Genomic DNA, 26,988 nt, shown 5'->3' with positions numbered 1-26,988 from the left:
TTTGTGAGTTTGTTTGAAAATTATTATTGATTGATTTAGATTTTTGAAAAAAGTGAATCCGAAAAAGATTTGGTTTAAGAAAATTGACATCTTTTTGATTTTGAAGATTTTGTATTTTTTTTATTTATTTAAAAAATGGTGGGAAAAAGAAAGAAACTGGCCATAGGTCGACACATACTTAATAAAAAAAATTATGATTTAAAAAGAAAACATTATTTGTGTATAGGAAAAAAACATACTTTAGAAAAAAAACTTCAGAGTACAATAAAAAGACAAAAAGGAATGGTGCAGAGGCGACATACCTTTTTAGCTTTCAGTATTCCCTAGTTCTCCCTTGGTGATCTCTTTTGGCAAAGTTTCTCTAACTTGAGAACTTACTTTTCTGTATATTCTTCAGTATTCTTGCTATCTCTATTATTTCAAAATCTTTTTCTCCCCCCTCTCTATGGCAGAATGCGTATTTATATACACACATTGCAATATTATGGAAATCTTGCCTTAATTGTGAATTAATTGACAAACAAAATGGGGAAAGAATTGCCTTAATTGTGAATTCAATGACAATAAAGAAAAATAGAGAAAGAAATAGTCATGGTTGCCAGAAAATAAATTAAATAATATTCAAAACATTGATTATCATTATTATCAGAAAATCATATTTTCCTCTTTAAAAGCCACTGATGCAACAAATTATGTTAATATACCATTTTAATTATTGTTTATAATTATTAGCATAATATTAATTCAAATTATTACTATATTAAACTAACATTTCAAAAATATTGTATTAAAGTCATTATTTTATCCCTTTTTACCCACCATTAATTATTATTCTCTTATTCTTTATTATTTTAAATATTTACTTACCCGGACGAAATTGGGTGTTAACACATTGTGTAGCACCTATGCGTGTAGCTAGGTTAGAGATTGAGGGTATTCATCTCTTGTATTGGGTGAGAGTGAGTGTTTTCCTCTTTTATTTGTGTTGTAATCTGATTTAAGGATGGTGAGGATATCAATTTAGAGTTTCATTGTATTCTTAACTCAAATTTGATTTAGTGAAAAGCCTCTCAACTAAGGTTGTTGGAAGAAGATTGAATCTAGGCTTGTGATAAGCTGAACCAATATAAAGTGTTGTGTGTTTTGATCTTTCTCTTATCCTTATTTACTTAGTTGATTCATTTATCTTTGATTATTGATTTCAAGTTTCAAGAACTTATAAAGATTTGAAAAAGATTTTGAAATAGGTTAAATCCAATTCAAACCCCCCCCCCTCCCCTTCTTGGATTGAGATATAAAGTCTCTTATTTTCTAAAGCTATATATAGAAGTTCTCTCAAGGAGAAAATCAAGAGGTTAAAAAAAGAGGATAGCTAAAGTGCACAAAACATACAACAACATATCCGTCCTAAAGAGAAAAGAAGAGAAAAGAGCTCAAAGAAAAGAATACATCTAAACTGGAAAAAAAAAAAGAGAAGTGAAGAGAAGAGAAAAGAGAAACAGATAATCTCGAGCTTAAACGTCAAATCTCTTACTGTTGTAAGATTATAGAGAGAAACATCTGTGAGTGTTTAGATTGCATTGTATTGTAATCAAATCCTCTCATGGAGAGATTTAATCTTAACTGTTTGTAAGCAATCGTTGATTACAATTCTATAGAGAATCGAAACACTTACAACTGAACTCTTTTATGTTGAGGAATTTAGGCACGGTAGTTTAGTACGAGGAGTGGTTCGAATACTCAAGGAAATCTCGGCAGGGTGCTGAGTACTAGGAATGGTGCGAATACTCAAGGAAATCTCGGCAGGGTACTGAGCATTAGGAGTGGTGTTAATACTCAAAGGAAATATTGGCAAGGTAGCTGACTACCAGGAGTGATGCTAATACTCATTTGTAAACGTATGAAGATTATAGTGGAACCCTCTACAGAGGAGACTAGACGTAGTTCAGTTTGAGCGAACCAGTATAAAATATCTTGTGTTATTCTCTCTTCTCTTTATTAAACGATCCTCTTAAAAAACTTGCAGTTGAGGTTTATATTTGAAAATATAAGAACTTCCAAGATAAATGATCCTTTACTTCTAAAGGAAGTTCTTATAAACACTACAGTAGAAATACTCTGAATGGCACAACGATGTTATCAACATATATATTTCAAAGTCGAGCGTCTAAGCTTTTGAAAGAATATTTCAAACACTCGACAACATGCTATTATCAGAAGGGTTATGAAAAACGTTTTCCAAAAGCATTATTCAACCCCCCTCCCTTTCTAGTGTTTTTCAGGTACTTCATAATTATGGCTAGATAAATTTGAATCATTTCGTGTTGCTTTTGAAAACTAAAGGCTTAGGCAATCCAGACTCATCATCCATGAAGTATGCGGAGTTTCTCCATGACATCGAAATATTTTGGTGTGTTTTCCTAACTTAGGTGTATGTATATAAATATATTAGGAACAAGATATTTTGCCCATGGTGATATTGGGACAACGACTAATGGAGGAAGAAGATAGGATGCATGTGGAAGAGGAAAAAGATGGAAGGGCTAAAATGTCATTTCATTTAGCATATGGAGGTGTAGGAAGAACATATAGAGGTACAGTAACCTGCCTGGTCTTGTATACTTATGTATGTTTGTATTTAATATTGTAAATACAATGTGTGTGATTCTCATATTTTATAGTTGTATATAAAAACAATCATGTTCTTTATAAATCTTTTGGTATTATAAAGTAGGTTTAATTGCTTGGTTGATTCTGACTTTCAAGGTAGTAGGTCTACTTGGTCCCCGCTTTTAAAAAAGTAACAACTTTATCCATAGTTAGTTTAATGTGCATCAATCAAGTTCATTCCATTAATTTTTCATTGACATTGTTGATTGTATAGTGATAAGGCAAAATAGTGTTGTGATGTGGCAAAATACATTTGCAACGTGTGAAAATTTAATAAATAAAAAGAAGGAAAAGGGAAACACAGTAACATCAAATTCGAATCATCACCTTCGTTATCTCTACACGCGCTTATTCTACATTTGTTATTCCCTTCCACTCACATATTTTATCAATTCCTCACAACATCTCATTCTCCCTACATTTTCTCCATAAAAGGGAACAAGCATTAAGTTCAAAATTTTAAAGATTGTTTCTCATTCAAGACAATCAAAACTTCCCCTCGTTTAGCCAATGTAAAATCCAAGAAAGCGAAGTAACCAGAAAAATCATAGATCTTGAGGATCTTGTAGTAGTCCCCTACACCTATCTTGGTCAAAACTGAATTGTGAGCGAAAAAGTTTTTCTTTTTATTTGTTGTTGCAAGGGTGGAGAAAAGTTATGTGCTTTCTTGGGTTTGGAAAGATAAAGAAAGGGTTGGGTTTGACTATGTGCACGTGACTGCAAAAGGGGTTGTGCGGGTGACTTTAATAACACCAAATCTACTAGTGTTAGTTGTGAAAGAAGAAAAGTAGAAAGGGGATGGTGCTGCCGATGCCAGCAGTGCCTTAAGTCACAAACAACATCGACAAGATTGGAAGTAGGTGAGGACAGTGGCAGTTGTGACATTGCAACGTTATCCCTAGGTTCGTGCTTTTTTTTCCTTTAGTGGTATTCAGTGCTCGAAGTCGATGGCCATAACTCCAATCGTGGAGCTCTTGTTCTGCTCTGACGTCGAGTTGGTAGTGGAGGAGGCCTCTTTCGAACTCGATAATTTTTTTAAAACCCTAATCCATAATTTCCACATTAGAAAGCCTTAATAGATCACACGTTGCAAATGTCTTTTATCACATCACTACACTTTTTTGCCACATCACCACACAATTAACGCTATCAATGAAAAATTAACGGAATGGACTTGATTGATGCATATTATACTAATTGTGAATGAAGTTGATACTTTTTTAGAAACGAGACCAAGTAAGCATGCTGCCTTGAAAGTGGAAACCACCCAAACAATTAAACCTATAAATTATTAGTATAATTTGATGAAAAAGACAAATATCATTTTATATATTAAATAAGATAATGAGTTCATTTTTCAATGGTAATATCTTAAGAATGAATGAATTGAGATGTGTACAAAAATATTTAACATGATAATTGTAAATTTGCATGACTTATTATTTGATATGAAAGAAAAGTTCGTAAAATAGTTCAAATGAGCATATGAAATTATATTGAAATCAGTACAAACAAGTCGGATAATGTATGTTTTAACCATTACTCTATGTCTAAAAATTTGTAATCTTTGTCCATGATAATAAATAATCTACATCTACCGAATTTCAATCCATGTTAACAATCCAAATTAACAAGTCAACTAAGGGGTTGTTACTTCCTGCACCTCCCATTCTTCTTGTACCCCATAAATTATATCCTATTTTATCTTTTATTAAAAAATAATTCAAAACCCTAATTTCATATTCTCTTTCCTTCTTTGCGCCGCAAAATGTCCTGCATTTTCCTTCATTTTGCTTCATTTTCTTCTTTTACACAAAGTTGTGTAGGATTGAAGGCAAAATCCCCATTCAATGTATGATGGAAGGTGAATGAGTGAAAGAAAAAGAAAATTTGGAGAAGAATAACCATAAAATAGTTGTTTGAATTATTCAAAAAAGAAAAACAAAACTTCTAAAATGGATGTTCTGAAACGTATTTTCTAATCTAAAGACATCTTTCGGAATATACATACTTCTTTTATATTCTAAAATCACTATAAGGATATTTTGAATCCAAAATATATATATAAAAATATAAGTATTTTAGAAAGCATTTCCTTCTAGAACACCTATTTAAGAACTTTTTTTTTATATTTCGAAATAACAATTTCGAAAGGTATTTTCTATCCAAAAATACCTTTTGAAATAGTCATTCAAGAATATAAAAAAAATCTAAAATAATTGTTATGGAAAGTATTTTCATATCCAAAAACATATTTCAAGACACTCACTTTGAAAACAATTTATATTCGCGATTTAGAAATATCTTTCGGAACAATGATTCTGCAATATAAAAAATATATTTCAAAATAAATACTCTCAAAAGTGTTTTTGGATTCGAAAATACCTTCTAAAACCTCATTTCAGAATTTTTTTACCTTTTTAAATAACCTAAAAGAATTCCCTGTGATTATTCATTTCCAAATTTCCTTTCACCTCCCATCACACGTTGAGGATTTGAGCTTCAATCCTACACAACTTTGTAATGGAAATCTATCTAGGGAGCTTAATGGAGATCCATCCAGAGAGCTATAACTTGAACCAATGTTAGGAGGATGGAAGAACAAAAAGGACTTTAATATTGTGGAGATTGTGTTTGAAGCCTGTTTTTCTCTTCTATTAATCCTTTTTAAATATATACATATGTCTTTCTTTAGACCTTGTATTTGAGAGAAGGACCTACCCATCAAGGAAGCTTAGTAAACGTTGACGATTTTGAAGATTTAACTGCATCCAACTCAGAGGTCCATAAAATATGTGCTTATAGTCAAATGAAAGCCCTTTGGGTCTAGTTTCCAACAAAATAATCAACTCATTTGGAGTTCCGTGGAGAAAGTTATGAGTCAAACAGTCAACAAAGTCAAAGTAGGTAAGATAATGTGCAGAGGTGGGTGAACATTGTTTTAAAAATCTTTTCGCAAATTAGCCTCTAATGGTTTATAAAGATAATGTGCAAGAGTCTTAAGATGATTAGACGCTATTATGAGTAAATGGACAACGTTCTAGATAGAGAACTAATAAATCACAGATTTTTATATTGGTTCACTTAACCCTAGTTACGTCTAGTTCTCTCTTAGGAACTCTTAAGGGGTTCCACTAATCTTTTCCAAGATTACGCAAGTTTTGCCTCTTTAGAATATCAACGAGTATTCTCAACACTCCTGGTTACAACAAGTATTAGCACCGCTCCTGGTTTCCTAGTCATCCTGACCAGATTGAGTTTAACCCTAGACAATTATGTATACATTCAATTCAACATGAGTTGAACAAGCAAGTTGAGTTCTCTCCAGAACTTACAACAAATCCATAAATGGATTTTCTACAATGCAGATGAGTGACTCTCAACAAAATAATATGTGTGCAAATACAATACAATCTGTAACACTTGACAATGTTTCGCTCTTTACAAAGATTTTTCTCTCAAGGTATCAAACAATATAAGAACACTTCAAGCTTTTCTCTCTTTTCTTGTTGCTACTCTTCTTATGTTATTATGCAATTTTTCATAAACAACATCTTCTCTTCAAACTTTCTTCTATATATAGTTTATGTAAGAAGTTGACTTATGAAGAGTTAGTGGCTTTTCGAAATGAAGTTTAATTTTAGTCTACTTTGTAGGGTCCAAAGCTTTTTCTCATAGCATTAAGCGAAATTTGAACTTGTATGTGACAGAGCAAATGGCTTCAAGGAAACATTCCTAAAATGTTCTTCTTCTCTCATAACGTCTTTTTCTTGGATGTCGTGATTATGATCATATCTTTCTACTTTATTGATTTGCACAAATATCAAGAGACAGTGATATGATCATAAATGGGTCAAGTAATGAAGAGTTTCAAAGTGACAAAAACACAAAAAAGAGTATAATAGGTTTCCTTTGGGTGTGTATTTGCCTTTTGATTTCTTTCTCTTAGTTCTTGTGAATAATTGCTTATAAACTCTTCTTTCTCTTTAAGAGTAAGCAATGTGGGACTTTCCATAGCTTGGTCTTAAAAAGAATAGAAGAGAAAGTGAGCATTTTTAGGCGTGTAGGAGTTAGGAAGCATAGCTAGTGTTAGTTTTTGAACTCTAGGAGAGCTAGGAAGCTTATAAACCCTTTTGGAATGAGAGAATTAAGCAATATGGGGCTCCCATGCACCTAGGGACGTTGCAGCTGCTGCTGGACAGAACTTGGAGCCTTCCAAGTCCCACATCTCTTGAAACTTTTCACCAAAGTCATTCCAAAAGCTATATAAGCAACCTAGGGGTTCTTCTTTGTAGACACACCTTTGCATTGAATGAAATTTGAGTTGAATTGCAATCTTGCATTCTTCTTTGAGATAGAATTTTGTCTCTAAAGTCCCAAATTTGGGCAGGCCTTATCTTGCTCAAGCAAGTGGCGGTCCTCTTCATGATGCTTATCTTGGAAGCTTGTTCAAGTGGCGCATCTTCATTTCCTAAGTTTCCTTTTCTCTAATCTCTTCCATTTTTAATTTCTCTTCCATTTCTTAAATGTCATTTAGTATATTCTCTCTAGGTATGCACTTCCCTATCATGTGGTATCATGAGCCTTAGGTTTTTTATCTCTTAGGAATTGCGTGAAAATACAGTGAACTTGTATGATTTAGTTTAGCTTCATTTCTTGTCCGTTTTCCATGAAATTTTTTTTCCTAGTTTCGTCTGAATGTCTAGTTTCATGAACATATTTTACTTTTCTCAAATTCGTTCTGTCCTGTTCCCAGTAAATTTTTTGCTCAACTGTGTTCATCCAGTTTTCTGCTGTTGAATTAATACTCCACTGTTTTGCTTGTTGTTGGCTGTTTGACATTTTGGTGGCTGGAATTGCTCCCTGGACGTTGCTACACCCTCTCAATACTCTTAAGCAAGGAATCAACACTTCAAATCAATGCTTTGAGGGACTAAACCGTGGCTGTCCAGAGCCTTGTGCAAGTAGACTTTTCATCAAACAGCAACAATGCTATTGGAGGTCTTCAACAAGTAGGTGTCCTATTTCCTTTTGTTTGTTTGTTCCAGCTGTAATTTCTTGTCTTGGCTGGATTGTATGTGTCTTTTCTTGCTTATTAGCTTTGAATTGAGTCATATGTTTTATCCTCTTTAGGAGTTTTCTAGAGTATTTTTCTGAAATTGCATAGCTAAGAGTATTTTTACATCTCCTTGCTTGTATGATGAATTGAGCTTGATCATCATTGGATTTAAGCGTGTGAACCTTGCTTATTTGTTCTGTATAAATAGAGGCTATAAACCATTACAATTTTGCTTCCAATCAAACACATTTTCTTCATTAAAGTGGCTTGGCCGAGACATTTTACCAAGTGCTGTTTGCTGTATCAAAATAAAATCAACAAAAAAAATTGGTTGTTGTTTGGTGTGCTTGGCCAAGAGTTTTCTCATTGATTGGTGTGTTTGATTGCTTCATTTAGAGCCTCTTTTTCATTTCCAATACAGAATATATTGGTTTGAGGTTTGCCAAAATTATTTCCAGCATTAATTTGGTCTTGCTCTTCATGTATACTTAGTATGTTGATGTATATTTGCTTCTTGGTTGTGTAAATTTCTTTGTTGTCTTGTTCATTTTGTGCCACTGTTTTGACTCCATTTTCTTGCTATTTTGTCTTCATAAAATCATTAGAGTGTTGCCTCCTTGTTTTTGTGCCAAGTTTCTTGATTTTTTAGGTTCCATTTTCATCATTTGTCTTGTAGTTTTCATTCTTTCTTTGGCCTCTACCATGTGCTGTCTTGATTTGGCTTCTTTGCATTGAAGTGGATTGTACATCTTTCCATTTGCTTTGGACTTGAGTTGGTGCTCTCAAAGTGGACTTGTGAGACATTTTACTATCTTAAAAGAAGGGTGCTGCCCTTTCCTTGTTTTTTGAGACACTGGCTGTGAGTTTTGAGTCGTTTCCTTCCATTCTTTGAGTGAAACCGTGAGCTATTTTGTGGCTGCTGCTTTGCCTTGATTTTTGGTTGTTTCTAACCTGTTTTGTGTGTAGCTTGCTGCTGTTTTTTTTTTTTTAACATGTCTGCAGGTTCCAGCCATGCTTCATCTCATGGAGATAGCAACCATGGAAGCCCTTCTAGCAAGTTTGATGTGATGAAGGCCTTCCAACAAATGCAACATCAACTTGATGCTATGAGCAAACGGTTAAACGCGGAAACAAAGGCTAAAGGGAAGCAATCTCATGGTCATGATCATGGTTCCTACAAGAAGTAGCAAGAAGCTAGAACCATAAATGTATACCTCCCCTCGCCAAAGAAGCATCAAGAAGATAAAGCTATGGACCAAGGCCTTACACTACCAAAGTTGAACTTGCCTACTTTCAAAGGGGAAGTCGAGCCGTCTATTTTTCTAGATTGGATAGCTAAAGTTGACCAAATTTTTTTATTTATATAGTGTAAATGGACCTTTGCGTGTAAAGTTAGCTTGTTTAGCTTTAGAGGGATACGCCAAACAATGGCTAAATAGGAGATACTTAACCATGGCCTCACCCGCGAGTACATGGGAACATTGCAGGGACATTTTGTACCAACGTTTCGTACCTCCATACTACCATAGGGACCTCTTGATTAAGCTCCAATGGCTTAGTCAAGGTAGACGAAGTGTGGAGGAGTATGCTCGCGAGCTCGAAGTGCTCCTACATCATACTAACCTTAAAGAAAATGATCATGCAAAAATAGTTAGATTTATTAGTGGACTTAATAGCAACATCCAAGATATAATTGAATTCCATGATGATGAGACTTTAGATGTAGTGGTTCATAGAGCCATGAAAGTAGAGAAGAAACTCTTTAAAAAAGAAGCTTGTCAAAACAAATTTTCCAAATCTTCAAGAGATGTTTTCTACAAATCCTCATCATCAAAGGATAAAAACAAGGATGTTTCTAAGGAGCCCACTAACAAATCGTTTTCTCATTTTTCTTCTAACCATTCCTCTTCCCCACCTAAATCTTCTTCTAGACCAAGTCACATTAAATGTTTTAAATGTTTAGGACATGGTCATATAGCCTCTGCCTGCCCCACCAAAAAGGCAACATGCATTGAGGGTGAAGTAATTGTGACTAATGAGTCTACGTCTTCCTTAACTTCACCAACCTATAGCTCTTCTTCCTCATCAAGTGATGCCAAAGAGAAGGTCATTCTTACTTGTTTAAATGACGACAGAAAAGAAAGAGAGGAGAGAGTAAAAGAAGAGACTGAGAGAAAAGAAAGAGAGGAGGGAGAAAAGAAAGAAAAAGAAGAACTTGTGAGAGAAATAGAGAAGGACAAAGTCTTAGTCAAAAAGGAAGTGTTACTGAAGGCACCATCCACTCCCATCATTCAAATAGATCTAAACCATGATAGGGGAGTTTTTCAATCCTTCTACTTTTCTCCGTTTACTAAGTTTTCTTTCTTTGTTCCAAAAATATTTTGCACAACTTTTTCACCTCCTTCTTTCCTTCTTTCCAACTATTCCATAAACATTTGTGAAACATGTCATGAGTTAGTGTTACCCCTTTGGGTCCATTCAACTCAAGACAAAAATAATTTTTTCTCTAAAAATGGTCTCCTAGTTTTCACCACTAAATGCAATAAAAATATCAGGAGACTTTCTTTTACTATTACTTGTTTATATACATTGATTGGTCAACATAAATTCATTCACAAAATGTTTAATGATTTTTGCAGGTTGACATTTGATCCAGGAGGAGTTGCTTTGGTTTATACACAAAATAAGTCACTAAATCTCTCTTTGTTGCAGGCTTTTCAAGATTTGAGGTCGAATCCTCTCCAACCTGGGGGGATGATATGATCATAAATGGGTCAAGTAATGAAGAGTTTCAAAGTGACAAAAACACAAAAAAGAGTATAATAGGTTTCCTTTGGGCGTGTATTTGCCTTTTGATTTCTTTCTCTTAGTTCTTGTGAATAATTGCTTATAAACTCTTCTTTCTCTTTAAGAGTAAGCAATGTGGGACTTTCCATAGCTTGGTCTTAAAAAGAATAGAAGAGAAAGTGAGCATTTTTAGGCATGTAGGAGTTAGGAAGCATAGCTAGTGTTAGTTTTTGAACTCTAGGAGAGCTATGAAACTTATAAACCCTTTTGGAATGAGAGAATTAAGCAATGTGGGGCTCCCATGCACCTAGGGACGTTGCAGCTGCTGCTGGACAGAACTTGGAGCCTTCCAAGTCCCACATCTCTTGAAACTTTTCACCAAAGTCATTCCAAAAGCTATATAAGCAACCTAGGGGTTCTTCTTTGTAGACACACCTTTGCATTGAATGAAATTTGAGTTGAATTGCAATCTTGCATTCTTCTTTGAGATAGAATTATGTCTCTAAAGTCCCAAATTTGGGCAGGCCTTATCTTGCTCAAGCAAGTGGCGGTCCTCTTCATGATGCTTATCTTGGAAGCTTGTTCAAGTGGCGCATCTTCATTTCCTAAGTTTCCTTTTCTCTAATCTCTTCCATTTTTAATTTCTCTTCCATTTCTTAAATGTCATTTAGTATATTCTCTCTAGGTATGCACTTCCCCATCAAACAGAGTACATAAGTATCGAAGTACTTTTTCGTACACGCATTAACTATTTTAAATGTTAAATAGTGTAGTGTGTTTAGGACATTTTATCATTTGTCATTTCACTAATAAATGCATCGTTTGGTGAGACAAATGTTTATTCATCAAATGATATTTTTTATAGAATTTTTTGATTGATATAGCACTATATGGATATATTCTTTTAGTCTTAGTATCACATAAGAGACAAACTTTTGTTTCCATAAGAAGCTAGTGAACATGCTCATAGACTCTATTATGAGATTTCAATGAGAGACACTTGTTCTTAGACGTTGTTTATGATTTTCTAATTCATTTAATTACTTTAGTCTAGAAAGCATTACTTCAACTCTTGGCTTTAGACGTTATCAGATGCTTCTTTGGTAGATGCTACTTGTTTAAAATCAACTCTTTCTATGTAACGATATTTTGTTTATTGCTGCCTGCTAAACTTCAAAACTTAAAGTATTTAGACAGTCTACTCTCTAGACGACTTTTGTCTTAACAAGGATATTGTCAATTGGGCTAGTTCTTGGGCTCCTAGTGTCACATGGGCCTTAGTAAAGGGAGAGCACCCTTTTTAGCTTGCTTAAGCCTTAAGGTACATTCTAGAACTTGGTTGGTTGGATGAAAAGGCTCTCATGCATGCACTTGGCCAAATATTCAAGAGAAGACTTATATTCTTTGCACTTGGACATGATGTACCTCCTTTAGATTCATGAACTTTAGTTCCTTTCTGGATACACTCCTTCACCGACAAAAGGAATCTACCATTTGTAAAATAAATGTGAAAATATATGTTTGAAAATTTTTGCTAAAAATGTATCTTCTCTTAAGTTCACTTAGGATAGTCTTTTATCAAAACTTCTCCTTACCATTTACTTGTAAGTTGGCCTAACCTCCTTCAAGAGCATCTTAAAACTCACTCTACACGCCTATCTTCCTTCATCAATTTATAGTTTCCGTTCATCTTTGTTCATCTTTCTTCATATTTCTTCATATCCAGGAAGCTTCATCAAGTTGCTTGAAGAGCTTTCAATCACTAAAGAAGAAAATGAAGCAAAAGAGAGAAAGGTGCAAAGAATTTCACGGTGCAAGAAAAGAAATGTATGTAAAGTTATAGTTTTAGAGCTTTTAATATTTTTTAATAAAGGGTAAAATTGAGATATTATATTTTATGGGGGAAAGAAAAAAGGGGAGATGAGAGTAGCAGCCCAACTAAGGCCATCAAAAGCCTTTCAAAAGAGAAACATCACAAAATATCGAGATAAATAATTTACTTGGCTCAGAAATATTTAGTTGAGTCTTATGGTTTAAGTAATTAATTTTAAAGAAACCTAATTATCGAAAAATTTCAATTTGGTATGGAAAACCTTCCGTTTTCCTTTCTCCGATTTTACGAAACTATTCAAAATCTAGTAATATTCAAAGATGCACTTGGGTCGTCGGGGGTTTGGTCTAATTTTTAAACATTATAAAGGAGTTTTTGATGTTAAATAAAATACCCTTGAGTTCACTTCAAATTATAGAATCACTTTTAATTTTATCAGTAAATAAATAGAACCTAAACGAATTGTATTAAATAAGGGACATCTTATCATTAACGAAAATGGCTGTCAGTAATGAGATATCAAAATTCAAATTTACCGACAGGCAAAATAAATTATATTCCACAACTTAAATTACGATCATAATTATCAAGATTCTCTCATACACTGGGGCCTATATTTTAGTTTTTCTAGGTGTCCATGACCTTTTCTAGCAATTGATAGTAATTCATAAATTACGAAAAATTGAAAGATATGAAATAATTAGATGCATGAACTCTAAATCAGATACAGGTTAGCTCTCGGACAGTAGAAAATTACACGTTGAATATATGGAAGCAGCAGCCGCATTCACTGCTAACTCTTTCTCGGAGCTATTAAATGTCGATGCTCTACACAGAATATCAAAATTGTCAAATTTCAGACCGTTATGGTAGATTCTGGACAATATATAATGCATGATTAAGGGGGAAACAGGAACATAATTACAATCTGTAAATGGCTTAATGCTTCTAAACTTCACAGATAGTATTCACAAAAGCACTAAAAGATATGTCGAAGACTCATTTTCAAAGATAAACACGTTAAGTTTTCCAAATCAAATATATGATTACCATTAAATTCAGGGAAAATAAACATGGGTAAAAAGTATATTGAACACAATCTAAACTGAACCAAACGTCCGTGATAAAAGATAAGGAAAACCCAGTTATTTCACTATCTAAACGGAAAATTTAGCGTATAATAGAGCAACAAACTTAAGATACGTAATTGATAACCCTATGTAGAAAGTGATAATTTTCACAAGAACAAAAGATCCAGTACAGTGGATAAGTATACATGAGAGGGAACAGAATTAGTAGTCTTTCTTGAAAATGCATAAAGCTGTTTCAGTTCAATAGCATAAAATAGATGTGCACAATCTCTTCTAAGAGTAACTCAATGGAGATCAGAAAGCCATTATATGCAAACATAAAATTCATTACACTAAAGGAAGGAAAGCAACGAATAGTTTAAGATTTTTTCCCGTTATATTAATGCAGCAATTCACTACATAAGCACAATGATTAAATTACAGCATCACAAGCTATATGAATTAAAAAGAAAATTTCCTGCTTTACAACGTGTTTATGTTGGATTAGTTACAAACTTGAAATAAATTTCAAGAATGCTATGTACTTCAATCTTACTCTTATTTTATTTCCCTAATCTATAATGAACAGATGGCTAACAACAAATTAAATTTGCTTTCTTTTTTCAGAAGTATAGTTCACTCCTAAATTCCAAATACTGATAAAGTCCATATTGGGAGGTTATGTTCGTGTATTTCTAGTTTAAAGGGACAAACCTAACCAAAAGTACCAAGTCTACAACATCGATAAAAAATAATTTTATGACAGGTGATTAACACATTTACCTGGAATTATTTTCAGAATTTCCCAGCTGTTGTAAACCAAAAGCAACACTCCAATTTACATGTTGAATGCCCTGATCACACAACAATTGCTTTTCTTTCACTTGATTCAACCAACACTCCTGAAATCAGCAACAAGGAAATGTTCAGATTTGGATGAAAAACAAAGCTCAAACTTTATTCTCAGTAACTTGGCATCTTGCTAGGTAGGAGCTGGCAAAATCCTAACTATCGGTTTATGAGGACCCCCTAGTATTATTGGGTAGTCGTCCTAGACTCTGTATTAAGCCAAATAAAAAGTGATCAATTGTATAAGTACCCTCTTCCTCCAAAATTCAAATCTCTACCATTCCAAAATATTCTCTTCACTGTTAAAACCTTATTGAAAGGATTGCTTGTAATTTTATGTTTTGTACACACATGTAATGTTATATATAATGAAGAAGAGATACAAACAAGTAACAAAATCAATAATGAGAAATATTTGCTAAGATATGTCCTTATTTGATGTAATATCAAATATCATATTTCTCTTTTAATGCAATCACATATTTAACACTCCCTCTCAAGTTAGACCATATGTATCTAAGTCAAGTTTGTTACAAATGTTATCAACACAAAACCTCAAGAGACATACTGAACAAATCAATCAATTGGTCACTAGAGCTGCCAGTGTCAATAATGACAAAGCTGCATCAATTTGCTGCAGGCGTGAAGATGAAATGTTGAGGAACTAGTAACAAATGGTGGCACGTAGCTACATGGTTTCATTATAAGTCTGAATTCTCAAAAATTATCAATTGTGACAAAGAGAGCATCAAGATGAATGCTCTCCGTGGAGGGCTAGATGCTTGGGATATAATTGAGGGGTCATATCGTGTCAAAGAACCCAAACAAAGCAAGGGAAGTCATAAGCCAACAAACAACAATAGAAACATTGTCAAATTCCCAAACGTATCAAATCTTTGTTCGCCTGTTTGTTTACTAAAGAGTTTTTTGAGTCTTTCAATTGTGACATTTGCCAACTCTCAAAACACCACCATGAATCATATCCAAGTAGAAATATAAATAGTACTTTCCCTTTTGATTTAATTCCTTTCTATCATTACCTTATTTGTCATTGCAGAATGCCTATGATTTATGTTAGGACTTAGAGAGTATAGGAAAGGAGAAAAGGGAAACAGAACACTTAACTGTTAATCAGTTAAGTGAGGGGGCGGGAAAAGGCCTATATATTAGGACCCTTTATTGTTTCAGTTAGCCAGTTGTGTAGTTTGTAAGTGTTGATCGGTCTTAGCACCAGGTGGAGGAGGTTAAGCTCCTAAGATACAGTGTATTCTTGATTCATTGTTGTGAATACCATTCATACTATTCCTTCTTTACAAGTTCTTGATTGTTGTGTTTGAGATAGAGAGAGAGCTTGTTAGGAATTCCTTCCCGAATCCCTAACAAAGTGGTCCGACCTGCCGGATCAGAGTGGGGGTGAAGGATCAAGAAGTAATCGAGAAACTGTCGGATTCCCATTTGGAGAGGGGTGTCGGATTCTTGGGGAAAGGAGCGTGATGGAAGGAAGAGACAATTGTTGGGAAAGGAGGATCAGCGAACAGAAAAGGGAGCTAGCAGAATGGAAAAAATATATGCAAGAAATGCGGCAGGAAACTAGAGAACTCTTGCGAGTTCTTGGAGGAAGGGTGTGGACCCAGGAAAAGGGATTAGAAGGCAGTCCAGGGTCTGTAGATGAAGATCAACATTCTATTAACGAGAATCAGAAGAGAAGGGAATGCTGGAAGGAGGAACTGGATGAAGACCGAAGAGACGTCCAACCTAACCGGGGAAAAAGGGTAGAACTACCCACTTTCGAAGGGTTTGATCCGTTGGGGTGGGTCTCTAAGGCAGAGACGTTCTTCGAGTTGCAAGGGGTGGCAGAGGAGGAAAAGGTGCGCCTAGCTGACATCAGTATGGAGGGGAGCGCTGGCTACTGGTTCAGAGCCTGGAAGGAGAAAGCCAAGAATCGTTCTTGGGAAGCTCTCAAGGGGGCAGTGGTGGTGCGATTTGGAGAACGAAACGGGGGTACCATCTTTGAAAGGGTGGCGGCCAGTAAGCAGTCGGGAACCACGGAAGAATACTTCCCAGCATCGAACGTGAACGATCATACAGTCAAAACGGTCTACCAGTCATTGGCCAAGCAATCCGAGGCCATAGAAGACCAGTCGTCTTGGGGACGAACAAGCGGTGAGGTGACACGGTCGGAGGCCGAGGCCAATCACCCAGGCCGATCGGGAGCCGCCAAGAGTGTGGGGTCAGTTTGGAATAGGCACGGTCTGCTAGGGAACCGAACGGTATTGGTCATTAAATAACGAACGGTTGCATGCAGGGTGGAGGAGCCGAACGGCATAAAGATATGGAGAAGAGAACCGCACGGTAGAGGACTGTTGGATCCGAACGTGAGAAGACCGGAACCGAACGTGAGGGAACTGCTGGAACCAAACGGTTGAGGACTGCCAGAACCGAACGGGAGAGGATTGCCGGATCCGCACGGGAGAGGACTGCCGGACCAGAATGGAAGAGGACGGGAGGAACCGAACGGTCTTATAGCTACAGTAAAAGGTTGAACGGTTTTACACTCAAAACGGTCTCTTGGTCATTGGCCGAACGGTCTTACAGTCCAAACAACCTCTCAGTAATTGGCCAAACGGCCTTACCATTAGAATGAAGGATGAGGAGGGAAAGGTGGATGGAAGAATCAATGCCCGGGAGAGAAGGACAGACTTGGTGAAGAGGTGGACCAACGAACAAAAGAAGGGTCTTGCCGTTCGTGAGGCACCTGCAGAGGGGAGAGAACTTTTTGAAGCTTTGAAAGACATCGAAGACCATTTCCTCACGGCTAATAATTCTGGAAATGAGGTGACCAGAATGCTGGAAGCTAATAAAATCCAAGAAGGATGGAAGTTATTGGAGGAAGAATTGCCACCACCCAAACCTCCAGACCTGAATTGGAGGGCAGTTGCCAAAGGATTCCATTCATATGAGTACACGATGATGAAGCGGATCAAGGAGATCAAATCTCACGTTTCCAACCTTGAGGACAAGGTTGATCTTCAAGGGGGGAGTAATGTTAGGACTTAGAGAGTATAGGAAAGGAGAAAAGGGAAACAGAACACTTAACTGTTAATCAGTTAAGTAAGGGGGCGGGAAAAGGCCTATATATTAGGACCCTTTATTGTTTCAGTTAGCCAGTTGTGTAGTTTGTATGTGTTGACCGGTCTTAGCACCAGGTTTAGGAGGTTAAGCTCCTAAGATACAGTGTATTCTTGATTCATTGTTGTGAATACCATTCATACTATTCCTTCTTTACAAGTTCTTGATTGTTGTGTTTGAGATAGAGAGAGAGCTTGTTAGGAATTCCTTCCCGAATCCTTAACAAATTAAGTGATGGAGCTACCACAAATGGGATAGAACCAACTAGTAGCAAAGAAGACAAATTCTTTGGAAAATAAATATCAAAGACAGCCCACTGTAATCTAGAAAGTGAGGAGCCTAAAGGTAACAAATGAGGAGGAAAGTGTTGTTGATAATTTACCCATTGCATTGGAAAAGGAAAAAGGATCTTGAGTTAAATATCCCATTTCTCAATATGTTTGCATTGATAGTCTCTCTAATAGACATTGAAGCTTTGTCGTTGACATTGATGCCACTAAAGTTCCTACCACAATCCAAGAAGCTATGAAAAGTGAACATTGGACTCAAGCCATAAGGGAAGAGATGGATGCACTAGAAAAAAACTCAACACGTTGATACATACAAGAGTAAGTAGCCAAATCAAGCCAACTTGGTAAGAGTAATTATTTTCTTCTATTCATCGATGATTTTTCAACAAAACATGGGTGTATTTTAAGTATAAATCAAAGGTGTTTGAGAATTTCAAGTAGTTCAATGGCCCATTGAGAAGTAAAGTTGCCTTGATATTTGTTAAGAAGTAAACTTTAAACCTAACTCAATGCCACAAAACCGGTTTGTGAGATGAGGTTTGTACCTATATATATATGCTTTTAATTGGTCTCATCTCTAACCGATGTGAAACTTCCAACAAACATCCCTCACGTCAAGATATTTACATCCCAAACGTGGGATTAGATATTAACAGGAGGTTTGATAGCGACCCAATAGCGGGTAGAACAATATGCCCAACAAAAAAAATCTCATTAGAATAAGCTCTAACAATGACTATGATACTATGCTAAGAAGTAGACTTCAAAGTCTAACTCAATCCTACAAAACTGGTTTATAAAGTTAGATTTGCACCCTCTTATGTACTCTAAATTTTCCTTATCTATAGTTGATATGGGACTTCCAACAATATCAAAAAGCATGAGATATTCACATCAAAAGAATTTCAAATGTATGGTTAAGATCAACAAATCCTATGACCCTTAACAATGTCTAGATACCCTTAACAAAATAGAGTGACAAAAAGATGAATGAGACAATTCTAGACATGGCAAGATACTACAATGAAGTTTTGGAGAAAAGCAATAGCTTATGTAATTTATCTTTCAAATTGGTCTCCAACAAGTATGTAAGGAAAAAAAACACAAGAATGGAAAGGAAGTCAAGCTTTTCCCATCTAAGAGTTTTTAGAAGCCCCGGTCATGTGCACACACATACCATATGAGAAAAGAAGCAAGTTTGATGATAAAATCAAGAACAATTTCATCGATTAGTACTCAAATTCCAACAGCTACAAGCTTTATAATCATAACTCTTAAACTTAAAAGGGAATAATTTCTTTATTTCTCACTCACAATTATTAGGTCAGCTGACTTATATTTATACATATGTTATGAGATAAAAACAGAAATTAAAAAATAAAACAGTAAACAATCCGAGAGACAATAAATCCCTATAATTGTGGGATTTTATTCTTGTTACAATATCCTAATATTAAATTCAGAATCAAATCTAACCAAACAAACAGAACAAAAGATAAATATAGATTTCCCTAAATAAAAGCTAAATTCACTGCGTGCTTCTTGACAATAGCACAAGGAAGACAATCATAATTCAACATGTTTTCAGGTAGGAGAATGGGATTGGGGACCACATGATGGAATGTACAACCTTTTTCCATGTTTAGAAGAAGATGACTAAGAGCAATTAAGGATAAACCAAGCAACATAGGAACCTACTACCCCACCAGCTACACCAACTACAAACATTTAAGAAGATGAAAGCTCTAGTGAAAGAGTTCCAAGCTTTAGGAGCTTATAAGAAATTTATGAGGTAACAGAAAATTTAGATAATCCTACTCCCGTTTGCTTATTTGTTGATGATGAGTATGTTAAATTCCAAGTTGTAGAGAACAAAAGTCAGAACATTGAAGAAGAAATCAAAGTTATTGTTCAATGTATTTGTTAGAATAGGCATTAAATATATTTAGGAATTAGTTGTATTGAGAAAAAGCTATATACTTATTAGTTGTCCTATCTCTATATATAAGTATCCATGATTGATCTTTGATCTTGCTTATACACATTGTATTAGGATCCTATCAATATATATATGAGAACATATAAAGAGAGTTTTCAAGCTCTCTCAATTACTCTTTTAATTATCTTAACTTGGTATTAGAACGAGTTGATCCCACTCTGCTACTCTCGTCTCTGCAAATTTTCCATCTACCACAGTCATCCATCATTCTTCACCTCTACTCTCTTCGAAAACCTCCAAATTTGGAGCATCCTTCTAGGTGATGGCCAACCTTGTTAACCCTAGAAGCTTATTCACATCCACATGTTGCCACACATGTCATCAACGTGCTAATGGAACTCCATGTCTCTATTATGATGGTAGGAACTTCATTCCAACATGGTCAAAGAGCATCCTAGTTGAAGGTCACCCTAGGGATTTTATCTACCTTAGTTGTTTTATTCTTATCTGCCAATGGAAACGTATGAGCCCGCTATTTCTTTCTCTTTACATGGCTTTCCTAATAAGACAGCTAATGTCTCTAATGTTGCTAAATCCCAAGAAAACTTGAGGTTGAAATCTAATAATTTGGCACAATCATCTAAATCCTAACTTCTCAACTGCTTGCATCTCACAATCTGTGGAAGGCCAAAATCCATGAATAATTGATTCAAGTATCTCTGACCACATTTTTGGTAATGCTTCCTTCTTCTCATCCCTTTGTCTTTCCAAATAATCCTCATTTCATAACCTTAGCCAATTGCTCTAATATCTCCTCCAAGGGGGTTGGTCAAGTATCACTTTCTACTTCCTTCGTATCCTTTCAATCTTATTTCTTTAAGTCAATTAACCAAGTCTTTAAATTGTTCAATAACCTTTAAAGTAACTCAATTCAAGTGCCAACTCTTTTGTCTCCACCGACTCTGACAACTGAGTCTGACCTTCCAATTGCATTCCTCAAAGGTATATGTTCCACCCGTAATCCCTCTCCACATTATATTACTTTGAGTTATCATATATTATCTTCACCTTTTTATATCTACCTTTCGTCTATTTCTTATGTGTCCATTTCCAAATTTTTCAGTCATGCCTTAGCCCATCTTGGTTGGCATCAGGCCATGCTAGATGAACTAAGGGTTCTTCAAAATCTAGAGGTTTGTACTATTTTGGAACTAGTCCAAATGTCTTGTTTTGCTTAAAAATTCTGTATTGATTTCCTCTTCAATCTATACACACCCAAGGGAGCCCAATTCCCCCTCCACAAGATAAAAGAGTCTTGTCTATACAAAGAATAAAACTGTCTAACTGTACAAAGATACATCAGATGTATTTATATGAGCTTATTCCCGCCCCCTAACTGTTATTACAGTTAAGCCTCTTAAACTCCTCTCAACTCCTCTCCAAACTCTTCTTTTTCCTCTCATATACCCTTCATATTCTGTCATTACCCATCACCCGATGATCAACCTTGTCCTCAAGGTTGAAATTTGGAAACTGATCTCTGATGTTTAATAAATCTTCCCAGGTTGTTGAGAGTTTGGGGTGCAATCTTGTGGGCATAGAAGACTGTGTACGGGGTCTAATCTTCAAATACACCCATTCATCGACCTTAATCGTTGCTGGTTTCCGTTTTCGAAGTAGTTGTATTGGGAAAATGCCCATATACCTATTAGCCATACCTATATTTGTATTTAAGTATCCATGATTGCTCTTTGACCTTCCCTATATACATTGTATCATGATCCTATCAATATAAATGAGAGCATATAAGGAGAGTTTTCAAGCTCTCTCAATTTCTCTTAAATATAGTCTCTTTCATTTATCTTTATTATATTTTACTATATGAGCCTAGGCTTGTTTCTATATAATCCAATGTACATGACACATATAATATGTTTCGTTGTTGTGCTTGATACGCACAAGGATTCAATCTTATGATTCAAGCTTTTATCTCTACACACTATCTAAAGCCTAGTCAAAATTTTGCCTTCCCTGTGAACCTACTATCTAAATTTTTTTCTGAAAATTGTGTTCCTTTTATTTTTGACAACACCGTGAACTTTCTTTCTAGCTGACAACTTGAACTTTCTAGCCGACAACTCCAGTATTAGAATTGCCCTATCCAAACAATCACTGCACTGCCAAAACTGCAGCCATCAAAGTTGCCCTAATGACTCCTCAACATTGAGATCTTGTGACCATGATTGCCAAGTGGACTAACTATCCTCAAAAGTAATTTTAGTAAATCATTGTATATGCATGCTGAACAGTTTTTCCAACAAAGATCTCTTAAGACTATAAGCCTACCATTGTTTAACAATATCTAACATTTACAATACTCTACTAGCAAGTTTCTCTTACTACTCTACAACTTGGTTCACCATACACAATTCTACACAACGCCATTGATGACATCACCCATCTGGCATCTAGTTTTAAACATAAATTGATTTCCATTAGCAGCTTTCAAATTACAAAGAGAAATTAATAAGGATTTGCTGCTCTTGATTGATATACATATAATTAGAGATACAATGCTAAGTTGCTAACTAACAAAGTCAGAAATTTAAATAACAGATTATGATGTCACTTAGCACCAAACGAGAAACTTGCTAGTATATTATACAAAATCACTAGAAAAAGGTTGAAGGCACTAAACTGAAAAGAGAAAACCAAAGGGCAGTCCTAATTCTGATTCTAATAGCTAAAAAAAATTAAATACTTACACCCCCACTCCCTTAAAAATAAAAATAAACACAAATGAATTTAGTTTATAGCAAATATGCAAATCAATGCATAGCATATGCCTAATTTATTATCTGCACGAAAACTCCAAAGCCTCCCTTTGCAAGAATGGTGCCAAAATCTAGCATCGAAATAAACCTCTCAATGTTCACCAAGATTCACACTAAGTAGTTCTTTGCTATGGCAGCCAACATTAGAAAAATGATCAACATAAACAAACCCATGAAAGGAAATAAAATAAATTCCCACTCAAAGTTGCAGCCATCATAATCATTAAGACCAGAAAAATAAGTCTGGTACTTGTAAAGTTTGAAGGAACAGGGATCAAAAACAAAGGTAATATTTTGTAGAAATAGTCGAGGAAGCTGAATTTCAAATTCTGTTATATTTTTGAATCAACAAAAATACATTAGAAAAAAAGGGGGAGAATACCTAAACCAATCTGTAGTCGTTTCAGGGGTAAAAACCAGTTTTTGAAACCTGTATCACATTTTCCAAATCCTACTTAAAACATACTAGCTAAAAACATAAACTGAAAACAAACCAACCACCACGTTACATTTCTTGTATGCACACCTATTCCATCCCCCATAATACGTGACTTTGCCTGTATGAACACCTTTTCCATCTCCCATAATTTCTCATATAGCATTTACTAACCCAATAGAAGTATAGAGTAAACAATTAAAGAATTAAAAAAATGTTATCTCTTTTGCACTCACTAGTTGCTTTTCCTCTTTTGAAAGTGCTTCATCCATATGATTAAACAAAGCAGTCCATCTTGCCCCATGCAAATCTGCAATTTGGCTAGTGGGTAGTCCCGAAAACATTTTCATAATGTAAGGATCACAATCTTGGTTATTAGCAAATTCCTTTGATATAAGGAATGGTAACTCAGTAGTGATAACAGATCGAACTCTCCTCCTACTTCGTCGCAAAGCTGAAAAATGTAGAAAAAAGTACAAAAAATAACATGTAAGTAGTTCATCTCCAAAACTTGGCAAAATGAAAAGGATATGGCTTTTTACCTGAAAGGCGCCCTTTGATATCTTGATGCAGAAGCTCCAACCATTGAGAAGCAACAGTAGCAGCTGGAAAACACAGAACCAGCCATATCAGAAAAGGCTCAAGGAATCATTTGTTTTGAGGAATCTTTCTTCAGTATCCCAATCTATCACTAGTGTAAAAAACTAATTTCAGAATAAGTCAGCTCATTGCTAGATTTTAAACTCTAAAAAGAATGAGAGAATTGATCTTTTGCATCAATTATGCCTTACATGAAGTATTGTAAAGACAAGCATAAAAGAAGACAAAAAACTAAACTAAGCATAATACTGCACAAGCATAAGGGAAACAGTTACAAGCCTTTTAGAGAAAGAGATGAAACTGTTGTGACATTAGAAGATTCGTCGTTTGACAAATTGGTAGAACTCGTGGATGCCCTAGTTTCAGATGACAATTTCAGAGCCAAAACATCATCCTCCACAACATTTGTTGACTGTGTCATACAACTTTTAAGACTTCCTTTCTCTACAGTGCTACCGTCATGATCACGGACTTTACCCTCCAAAATAAGGAAAGAAGAATCATTCGCTGTTACAGGAAATTTTCGTGCTTGTTTGTTCCCTGAAGAGCTATGTAGGACCCCTTCCTCATCGGCCACATTGTCTTTATCCCTCTTACTAACGTCTAAACTTCCATGTATTCGGTGTGCTGCTTGCTTGCTCGGCATGCTTGTGCTTTCATGTTTTTCAGACCTTACAAGATTCTCAATAATTGAAAGCACTTGTTTTCTATTTCTCACATGATTTATAATTCCAGGGTTCAACTCATTCAGCAGTCCACTTGGAGCAGCAATCTTGGTAAACCGGTTAACCTGTTCCCTCTTTGCAAGTTCCATCTTTTTCTTTAGCATTTCACTCTTACTTTTCCTCCCACGTTGTTTCGGCTTTGGAATACCAGCGTGAGAGGGTGACCAAAAGCCATATTCCTTCATTTGCTGCCATTTCGTCATTGGATCTTTCTCCTCCAAAGGTCCAACACAGCTTCCACTCTCTGATACATCTTTCATCTTAAGAGGATTGCGCCCTCTAGAGGAACTTGCAGGTTCCAAATTCACTGAGCTTGAAACATCTTCTGCATTCAGATCCACATTAATTCCCCTTGAAACTACTAAATTATCATGTCCTTTTTCTTGCTTCTCAGTCAAAGATTCTTCGGAAAAATTCTCAACATAGGCCCCACTCTTGCATGCTTCAGCGTTAAGATCCAAAGGACTAGCCGCAAAATTCACCACTTCCGGACAGGCGTTCCTTCCTATTTTCCCTTGTTGAGAAGACTCCGAGGCACCCAATGACCACTGCACATTGTTTTCCTTGATGGTTTTAAACTCCGAATAACCGCTATTAGCTTCTGAACAATATTTATTGAAATCCCAAATTAAAATTCAGACTAAGATAAAATTATATGGATTGAATTTTACAGAAAAAAAAACAATTAAATCCGAATTTAGATGAAAAGCTGAATCCTTTGGAGATAAAAACACATGCTTTGAAAAGCTTGAAACGATGTAGTTTGGATGAAACGCTAAATTACCCGCTGAGATAACAAGGGAGTCAAGATCTTTTATCTTGACTCGTTTATGAGTGTTGTGTTCGGCGTGAGTGCTTCCTCGCTTCTCCCCCGCGATCTGAAACACAAAGGTCGAATGAGAAGATTCAGATTTGAAAGGAAGAATCGAAAGAAGAAAAAAAAACTGACCTTGGAATTCGTGGGGGAGGACAACATCGACGCTGTTCCAGAATTGCAATCCTCGTTCATACGTTGAGACAAAGGTTGCACTATCCGAATGTCGTCGGAAGGAGAAATTTAGGGTTTGTGGAGATGGATCTGAGGGGTGAGAGTGTGTGATAGAGCGAAGAGGGAAAGAGAGAATAAAGTTTGAATTCGCAGATAAGTGAGCGCGCGTTCCTCTTGTGTCCTGGGCTTTTACAAGCTTACAAACTATGTGGAGAAGACACGCGCACCAATGTATTTTCAAACATTCAAAAATTGAAAGATCTCGATGTTTAAACTACGATTGATTTGTTCCTATGTAGTTCCGAATAAAAAAATAGTTTTCTAATATTTCAGATTTGTAATTTCTTTTTCATTTGAAAATTTTTCAAACATATTCAAAAATTGAAAGATCTCGATGTTTAAACCATGATTGATTTGTTGTTATGTAGTTCCGAATAAAAAAAATAGCAATTTTTTTATATTTCAGATTTGTAATTTCTTTTTTCATTTGAAAAAATGACATGTAAATATAAAAAAAAAAAAACTATGTTTTCATGAACGAATATTATTCATCCAATGTTTCTTAGAGTTTATCAATATGTTAACTACAAGAGTTGTTTGCATGGAAAATGAAAGTGTCTATTTTTCAATTAAAAAAATGGCATGATTATTGTGTTATGTCAAAATTGTTCGTATGAAAATATCATTGGGATCAAATTATCGTAATTCCTAGATAATCAAATTTATTCATAAATATATAATGTAAGCTTTTAATAAACTAATATGAATAATCTTAATTTTATATATATATATATATATATATATATATATATATATATATATTACAATTAAATATATTCTAACTATTTTTGTAGTTGTGGGATTTTAAGATTTCATATTTCTTATAATTGATTTTTTTAGTATGAAAATTAATTTTTTAAATTTTTACATAGAAATTATGCAAATTAAGATAATGAGTTAAGAATACTCATAATTTATTTAAATTGTTTAAAAAAGTTAACTCTAAAATTCAACAAAATCAATTTTTGCAAACAAATTAGGAAAAATAGGAGAAACACATGAAAGAAGATTGAATTGTATTTTAAAATCTTCTAAAAAAATTGCAAAGTATTATCTAATATTAAGTAGTTAGATGATGGTCTATATGACAGATAATTCATGAGTTTTTTTTTATGGTTTCTTTCTTTAGTTAACATAGATAAAATATTATGTAATAAAACAAATTAAGGAATGAAATATTTCTTAATATTTTTAACTAATTTGTCTAATAGTGCAAACTAAGTCTAATTCTCAACCAATTGTCTAATAGATCAAACAATATTTTCACCACTTGAGATTTGAACACATGACCTTTAACCTATCACAAATGGCTCTTACCAATTAAACGACAATGCACTTGTGAAAGATAGACCTCATTTCATTAACAGAAGATATTCCACTATAAAACTTATACATAATATTGTATTAATTCTCTAGGTCTTACAACTTTTACTAGGAGGTATATTAAATATTGTTAAAAAATATGTAAATAAGTTAAATGCAAAATTAAAGTATTGTCTAACTTGTGTCTTGTTTGAGGAAGAAGTTGTTAAAGTACATGCAGTGTTTTTCACTAAAGAAATGTGGGATACTTTAGCCTTGGCTCATTGGTGATCCATAGAGGTATGAAAAAGTAAATTAACCATTTTGAGACATTAATATAAAAGTTTTAGTATTGAAAAAAATAGTCAATGTCATGTATGATTGAACACTTACAAATTCTACTTAATAGTTTAAGATCT

The 26,988-nt window shown here is 34.8% G+C and overlaps 1 protein-coding gene and 1 pseudogene across 2 annotated transcripts; one reads left to right on the top strand and one right to left on the bottom strand.

The window, feature by feature from the left end:
• The first annotated feature begins 6,813 nt into the window (after window positions 1-6,813).
• LOC148204959 (uncharacterized) lies at window positions 6,814-10,979 on the top strand (annotated as a pseudogene).
• Window positions 10,980-12,866: 1,887 nt separating this feature from the next.
• Window positions 12,867-25,451, bottom strand: LOC124836151 (uncharacterized). 2 transcript variants are annotated; one of them, XM_088101249.1, is made up of 7 exons: window positions 25,169-25,451; window positions 25,004-25,097; window positions 23,774-24,817; window positions 23,437-23,499; window positions 23,131-23,348; window positions 14,201-14,319; window positions 12,867-13,175 (listed from the first exon to the last, which is right to left on the bottom strand). In XM_088101249.1, the coding sequence occupies exons 1-7, from the start codon at window positions 25,226-25,228 to the stop codon at window positions 13,079-13,081; spliced, it is 1,695 nt and encodes a 564-aa protein (XP_087957375.1). In that variant the 5' UTR covers window positions 25,229-25,451; the 3' UTR covers window positions 12,867-13,078. The 2 variants fall into 2 exon arrangements, with proteins under 2 accessions (XP_087957375.1, XP_047167202.1); XM_047311246.2 differs by having other exon boundaries at window positions 23,774-24,820; window positions 25,169-25,450.
• Window positions 25,452-26,988: the final 1,537 nt, after the last annotated feature.

Source organism: Vigna umbellata, chromosome 1 (genome assembly GCF_029865625.1).
Source record: "Vigna umbellata cultivar VRB3 chromosome 1, Vumbellata_1.0, whole genome shotgun sequence".
NCBI lineage: Eukaryota > Viridiplantae > Streptophyta > Magnoliopsida > Fabales > Fabaceae > Vigna > Vigna umbellata.
The sequence above is the reverse complement of the archived record's forward strand: the minus strand, read 5'-3'. Positions and strand labels throughout refer to the sequence as shown.

Coding starts and splice junctions, on each gene's coding strand:
- LOC124836151 (XM_047311246.2), bottom strand. CDS start 25,228: ATGAACGAGGATTGCAATTCTGGAACAGCGTCGATGTTGTCCTCCCCC. Junction 24,821..25,003: donor CTCCCTTGTTATCTCAGCGG/GTAATTTAGCGT, acceptor AATATTGTTCAG/AAGCTAATAGCGGTTATTCG. Junction 23,500..23,773: donor TTCATCTCTTTCTCTAAAAG/GCTTGTAACTGT, acceptor TGTGTTTTCCAG/CTGCTACTGTTGCTTCTCAA.